Source organism: Bos indicus, chromosome 16 (genome assembly GCF_029378745.1).
Source record: "Bos indicus isolate NIAB-ARS_2022 breed Sahiwal x Tharparkar chromosome 16, NIAB-ARS_B.indTharparkar_mat_pri_1.0, whole genome shotgun sequence".
In the NCBI taxonomy this organism is placed as follows: domain Eukaryota; kingdom Metazoa; phylum Chordata; class Mammalia; order Artiodactyla; family Bovidae; genus Bos; species Bos indicus.
In genome coordinates this window covers 62,301,718-62,309,295 of record NC_091775.1, presented here as the reverse complement: position 1 = coordinate 62,309,295, position 7,578 = coordinate 62,301,718, and the positions used below count along the sequence as shown (strand labels likewise).

General features: G+C 40.3%; 1 protein-coding gene across 3 annotated transcripts in view; it reads left to right on the top strand.

The window, feature by feature from the left end:
- Positions 1–7,578, top strand: part of ACBD6 (acyl-CoA binding domain containing 6) — a 205,514-nt gene that overhangs the window by 189,551 nt on the left and 8,385 nt on the right. For 2 of the 3 annotated variants that reach the window (XM_070768535.1, XM_070768532.1), the window contains one exon: positions 4,455–4,743. The exons of the other annotated variant lie outside the window; for it this stretch is intronic. Coding sequence is in view for 1 of the 2 variants with exons in the window: in XM_070768532.1 (XP_070624633.1) it covers positions 4,455–4,609 (155 nt within the window). In the remaining variant the exon portion in view is untranslated. Of the gene's footprint in view, positions 1–4,454; positions 4,744–7,578 lie in introns of those variants that run through there. 3 annotated transcript variants of the gene reach the window in all.

The following is a 7,578-nucleotide window of genomic DNA, read 5'->3' as shown; positions in this document are numbered from 1 at the left end:
AGTGAACTTACTTGCTTCATCTTCAGCTTCCAGAAGGAACTGAGCTAGCAAAATCAGGCCTAGTCGCAGAAGAAATAGCACGTCCAGCAAGGAATCCAAGAAGAGATGAGGTGTGGGAGCCGGAAAACTCAGCAAAGGCAGACAAAGTTATGTCTGCTACCCGCCTCAAATCCGACGTAAAGTTACGTCATTCGGAACCAATGAGAGGCCTGTATTCCTCCCTACACGTGTGAGTTAAGTGGCTCTAGCTGTGAAAATTGGCAAATAGCGTGAGGGAGGAGGCACGCTGGTAGAGCCCTGAGTCTGAAAGTGAGGTCCCAAATCTGCAGTAGCAGCATTACCTGGAACCTGTTAGGAAATGTAAATTCTCGGTCCTGCTCCAAACCTACCAATCAGAAACCTGGGGTGGTGCCTCCAGGTCATTCTGATACAAGCTCACTGCAGTAGTCTGCTGAAAGCATGGTGGAGAGAGAAGGCCAGGTGCGGTAAAGGACAGTCATTGTAAGTAGGTTTGCTAATGGTGCTTTTAAAGAGCTAGTGAAGAGTAAAGTCTGTTTACAGGAAGAAGAAAGCCCAGTAAAGATAATGTAGAGTAATAATAAAATACGTTCGGTGATTCACAACAACAAAAACCAAAGTGGATGAATGTAAATTGTAGTAAAAAATACAGGTGAAAATTTAATAACTGGCATTAACAATCTTTATCTCTAAAGCTTTTTATTTCCCAGACACATGAATGTGTCTATTGGTAAGGACACTGTCTCTTTCAAAAGTATTTCTCTAGCATGGTAAACCACCTTAGGTAGGTAACTCTTTGGCCAAGCAAGTCATGTAATATAAACATGTAACAGGGTATTCAGAAAAATTGCTAAAAATCCTGATCCAAAAACATGCATCTTCACAAAGTCACACAGTATGATGAAAATGGAGGTTGTTGTTCAGTCAGTAAGTAGTTCCGACTCTTTGCAACCCCATGGACTGCCAGACGCCAGGCTTCCCTGTCCTTCACTATCTCCCAGTCTGTGCAAACTCATGTCCATTGAATCAGTGATGCCATCCAACCATGTCATCCTCTGTCTCCCCCTTCTCCTCCCACCCTCAATCTTTTCCAGTATCAGGGTCTTTTCCAAATTCCAAAAAATGGAGGTAACAGTGTGTATAGGGTGGATGGGTTGTTGGTTTCTTTTTTCATATTCAAATTTTACCTTCTTGTCTGACCTTATCAATATAGACATCCTCCAACACCATGTATTTATCATGTCCCAAACGAATATTATTTCTCCCCCTCAATAATTTTCTGCTTCTGTTTCTCTCCAAAAACTGCTCCTCTTCCTTCTTTTGATTCCTTATTTTAGAGATGTCAGCCACATCTATGTGTTCTCACAGACTAGAAACATAGGTGTCTTCTTGATTCTTCTAATTCTTTTGCCCATGGTTCTTTTGGACTGATTTGTTCAAAGTTTTTTTTTTTTTTTTTTTTAATATTAAGGACATTAGCTCTTGTCTGTGTTATATAGGTGAATGTTCCCCAGTTTATGGTTTATTTTTGTATATCAAATTTTCATGTGTGTGTGCTATAGCTGTTTTAAATTTTTATGTGTTCAAATTTATCAGTTTTAGGTTTCTATATAATCAAATTTATCAGTGATTTTCTTTATCTATCAAGCATAGAAGTACTCAGACTGTTTCATTCAGTAAGCATTATGATGACAGGTCTTGGGCCTAAGAACTTTTCAAAAGTCTATAAAAATACTTGAAATCTGAAACAAAATATTTTCACTCCAGAAAAAAAAAAAAGCAAAATATAAATAGTTAAATGTTTAACTAAGTATCTACAGATATGACATTATATCAACCTCATTATTAAATTTATCATTCACAAATTTTTTGAAGTACATCTGTATTTTGCTGTGTCCTACCTGAATTTCAGTGGCTCTCAAATTCAGTACTTTCTTTATACTCCTGCCAACACTAGCTAATTTCAAGCGCCCTAAAAGACTACCACAGTCGCCTTACACTGTTCTGTCTGCCACAGATATTTAGGTTCTCCAGGTCACTCCAGAATTATCATCCTAACTTAGAGCTGAAATTATGCTACTCCTCTCCTCGTAAGTGCCAAACTTCTCAGTGTGGCTTTCAAGGCTTTGTATAATTTGACTTAAATCCAGACTCTCTGCCTTTGACTCTGTATTGCTTCTCCGGGCCAGCAGACAGTTCCCTCAGCATTCCCCATCCCCTCCTCCTTCCATTAATGCTGTTTTCTCACTCTGCAATGCCTTTCCTTCTCAGTTTATCTGGAATTTTACTCCGTCCTCAAAGCTCAGCATACATACCACCTACTTGTGTGTTTTTCTTGATCCTTCAACTTCCTTCTCCTCTCTTCCACCCACCTCACCTGTCGTGTGTGTGTGTGTGTGTGTGTGTGTGTGTGTGTGTCCCTGTCTGCCACAGCGTTTGTTATATTCATCCTTCTAAATTCCTCAGAGCAGACTGCTGCTGCTGCTGCTAAGTTGAGTCAGTAGGGTCCGACTCTATGTGACCCCATAGACGGCAGCCCACCAGGCTCCCCTGTCCCTGGGATTCTCCAGGCAAGAACACTGGAGTGGGTTGCCATTTCCTTCTCCAGTGCATGAAAATGAAAAGTGAAAGTGAAGTGGCTCGGTCGTGTCCGACTCCTAGCAACCCCCATGGACTGCATCGCACCAGGCTCCTCCACCCATGGGATTTTCCAGGCAAGAGTGCTGGAGTGGGGTGCCATTGCCTTCTCCCCCTCAGAGCAGGAGTCTTACCTATATCTTTGCTAGAACTGGTATAGTATATGTTCAATAAAACACTCATTGAATCAAACCCCTTACCCTTCTTGCTCTCCCTTTGTTTTAAAACCTTTTGTTGTTGCCATTGTGTAATATATCACACTACAGAATTGTATATAAAATAAATATGAAAATTTTAAAATGTAGCTTTAAAAAATTGTATCTACCACATAGTTTAAGAAAGTGAAAAAAAAAAAGGGAACATTGCTGATGTCTTTGAAACCCCATGTATGCCTATCCAATTACATGGACTTCCCTACAGGGCCCCCAGGTTAACGCTCAAATTTTGTATCACTGTTTTCCCTTATAGTTTCATTACAGATTTGTGTCTCTGGACAATGGTGTTTAGTTTTGTCTGCTTTTAAAATTTTAAGTGGAAACATGCTGTGTGTGTTCTTCTGACTTGCTTTTTTTCCTTCAACCTTAAGACCTGGAGATGAACTCCTATCATGTGAAACTATAGTTCATTAGTTTTCCTTGTTGTGTGGGGATTTCATAGTAAACAGTATTTTATTTTTACACGTTATTCTCAATGGGCATTTGGGTTGTTTACATTTGGAGTCTTTCACAGACAGGGCTACTGTATGTCCATTCTTGCAGGTGTGTTCTGGAGAACATACACAAAGGTTTCTGAAAAGTATATAACCAGGAGTAGAATTGCTGGGTCCAACGGTGGGCATTTGTTTAGTTTTAACGTGTAATGCCAACTGGTTGTCCAAAGTGAGGCACGGTGTGCGCTCCCCACAGTCCGGAGGGGAGCTCCCCCTGCTCCATGCTTGGTATTGTCTCAGTTTTTGGTTTTCAGCTCTCTAGTGGGTATGAAATTTTTTCTTTCCATGATTACTAATGTGGTTGCTCATCTTTTCGTGTTTACTGCCACTTACGTTTGATCCTCTGTGAAATGCCATTTCTGCCGTTAGCCTGGTTGTCTCAGCGCCCTACAGTTTAATGGAGCTCTGTTTCCTCCCTGATCTTCGATGCCAGCACTGTCATAAATCAAGTTTCTCTACATGTGCACAAGAATGGATGGCTGTCTTCTAGCCTTTTGGTCTGGGGGCAGTACTTCATGATAAGTTTTGATGTCTATGGGTCCTTTTCCTCTTCACATGCCTTGCGTGGTGGGTGCCTTTTGTTTGTTTTCTTTAGAGGGATGGTCTGATTACTAGGCCACTGTTTTTGTTTTAGTTTAACTAATTTTAAAGTTCAGTTAGTTACCCACTTACTCCCTCTTCGAAGACAAAAGTTTTTTCTTCAACATTTACAGTGTTTTTAGCCTTTTGACTTCGCTTACAAACATATCATTATTTTGATCAAAGTAAAAGAAATACTTCAACTAGTTTTTGTTCCTTCCCTTCATTCCCATCCTGAAGAATAGAGTCTAAAAGCCTCACAATTCAAAAAAATGTCTTTGTCTGACTGTCGGCTTCTGGGCAAGCACAGGGGTAAATTTGATTTTCCTAACACCAGCAAATCCACTGTTACAGCACTGTTTCGTTCCAAGGCCTGATCACCCCCAGTCTGTCACATTGCTCGTTTTTCACAATTTCTTATTGCTCAGCACTTGCCTTTCCTGCTGAAGTATAGTGGTTTCTCTTTGTCTCACAGTAACGTGGTTTCCATATTTGTTGATTTCCCCATCAGCTGCTGCCTGTGAGTTTTTGGACATTGTGGAGCTGCTGCTCCAGTCCGGGGCCGACCCCACGCTCCGAGACCAGGACGGCTGCCTGCCAGAGGAGGTGACAGGGTGCAAAGCAGTTACTTTGATGTTACAGCAGCACACGACAGGCAAGGCTTAATCAAAAGACTGGAAAACTACGGTCCACAACAGCGCAGGGCTCCAGTGGTGGAAGAAAACTGCAAAAATGACACGTCTTTTGCCGCCCATCTTTGGTATATGTTGGCTAATAAAATCAGTTGTGAGGAACTGGAATTTTGAAGTCTCAGCAGTATATTCTACTTGCATACATTCTGGCGAGTTCCGTTTTGGTGATGAACGTGTACTGTGCATAATACAGTCCAATTCCGCTGAGCGTGCTCTGAAATTTATCACTGTTCTAGAGGCTGGGAGAGGAGGAGATGTGTCGTATTTCACAATATTAAACATGGCTGCTCTTTTAGAAAACACACACACAGAAGGGAAACAGACCCAGCAGTACTACACTGACAATTAGAGAAAGTTCCATGAAACCCCAATATTGGCCTGGAGCTCGGACAGTTTCCTGGCATTTGGTACAGCTGGTCTGACTAAGTAGCTTAAGTGTCTATTCTTTTGTTAGACAGAATTGGGAAGCTAAAACAACCAGATTCACTGAATACCTAAGAATCGTGGGCATTTTAGGATGGAAACACAAATTCTGAACAATTCACTGGGTAGGTCAGGATTCCTTAACTCACCTTCACAAAACAAGGAGGAACCTCCCTCAAGCCCTTTTCACTGGCTATAATGTCCCTGTCGCATATGGCAGCAGTCTCTATGACTAGCTCAGGCCTCAACTGTTAGGCCTGTTGGGGTCTAACATGAAATAGCCATAATGCTCCAGTACTTAGGTGTGATAGAAGTTATTTCTGGACAGCTTCTATTTTTTATTAAAAATATAAACAACTATACCACAGGTTTTATTTAAAGGACAGACAAGTGTACCACTGTTGAAACTGGCTCCCCTTTAAGCCTCAAGAACTCCATCTGGGGAGTTCCTTAACATTTCTTATTATGTAAGGAAAGTATAGATAGTTGTCAGTGGAAGAGAAATAAAGAAACAAGTTGAGGCGCAGAGATGACCATTTAAAAGATCATTTTTCTAACATATCACTCCTAAGATAACAAGGAATAAACTTGCTTAGTGGCACCCTCAGCAATGGACAAGAGTTGCATTAGCTCAACCAGCCCCTCCAGAGCAGAAATGAGGCATATTACATAATACTGCTTATTTTGTGATTTTTCTAATGTCTAATTTTCTGAGATGTAAACCAAAACCATTCACCAAGATTATTCATTTTTAAAATGACTGCTTAATTATCTGTGGAAGAGATATGCACATTAGTACATCCTGAAATGTTACTGTAATTCTAGCAGAGCCTTCTCTTTGTTATCTCTTCTTTTCCCACAATCCCAGCTACATGGCAACCTCCTGTTCAGCTAACCTCATGTTCCACATTAATTGAATGTGTTTTAAGAAACATTATTCATTATTTACAGTAAAAGCGACCAAGACATTGCATACAGCTTTTAACTGATAGTACTTTGTGCATTTTTAGGACATTAGCAAATCAAAAAGTGTTCATTCATTTCCGATTTACAGAGTAGTTATCTGAGGAAGAAGCTATCAAGAAACTCCTTTTTTCATCTCTTGTTTGTAATTCAACCTTGATATTTCTTAGACAAGTGTTTAATAAGCTATTTTGCCACATCTAAAACTATATAGTTGTTTTTAAATAAAGAATGTAATTTGGCTTTTATTACTTTGATTTTAAAGGTTTCAGATTTGCACTGAAAGCTATCACTAGAAACAGTCATCAACTTAACATTTTCAAGCACATTCTAAAATCAGTTTCCAAAATCTCTATGCTTTGGTCACCAGTATCTAAATTTTCAAAAACCTTGCTGTCGTATATAACAATCTATGGATCATCTCCCTGTGCCTTATTAAGGGGAAGGTTTCATCCATGTCACAGAAAACTGGATCTTGACTTGCTTTCATTCCCCTTAAATGACTGAACCATTACTTAGTGCATCACACATCAGCTTTCACGGGTGGCTCAGGGTTTCCCTGGCGGTTCAGATGGTAAAGAGTCTGCCCACAATGTGAGAGACCCGAGTTCGATCCCTGGGTTGGGAAGATCCCCTGGAGAAAGAAATGGCAACCCACTCCAGTATTCTTGCCTGGAAAATCCCTTGGACGGAGGAACCTTGTGGGATACAGTCCACGGGGTCGCAAAGAGTCGGACACGATTGAGCGACTAACACACACACACACATCACACATCAGCCAGATCACGAGTTCCATTGCCAAAGCTGCACTGCTTACCTTCAAAGAACACAAGTTTACTGGACCAGAAAGCTGTTTAACTTCCTCAGATATGTGGCGAACCACTTTTTCATATAGTTCAGCAGGATAAAACTAGGACATACTTTATTTGAGTGTAAGTTTGGTTTTGTTTTGCAGATTTTTTTTTTCCTGGACAGATTAGTGATGTTCAAGCCAATTAGCATTTGAAAATATTCTAGAAAACCATTTTCTGAAGGTTCATTTCCTCTTTCTTTCTTGGCCATGCCAAGCAGCTTGTGGGATCTTAGTTCCCCTACCAGGAATGGAACCCATGTTCTCAGCAGTGAAAGCATGGAGTCCTAACCACTGAACCGCCAGGGAATTCCCTAAAGGTTCAATTCTAATCATGGTTCAACAAAAACTTAAGAGTAATCAGTCTCTTTTTTTCCTTAATGTTTACTGGGATTGGGATTTCATTTACCTTCATCCTTGGTTCGAGTTCTCTGATTTATTATTTTTAGTGTACATGAGTATTTTTTTAAGTTTTTATCTTATACTGGAGTGTAGCCATTAACAATGTTGTAATAATTTCAGGTGAACAGCAAAGGGACTCATCCATACATATGCCTGTATCCATTTGTCCCCAAATTCCCCTCCCACTTAGTCTGCCACATAACATTAGGCAGAGTTCCCTGTGCTATTCAGTAGGTCCTTGTTGGTTATCTATTTTAAATATAGCAGTGTTGTACATGAGTATTTTAAAAATCGAGTCTCCACTG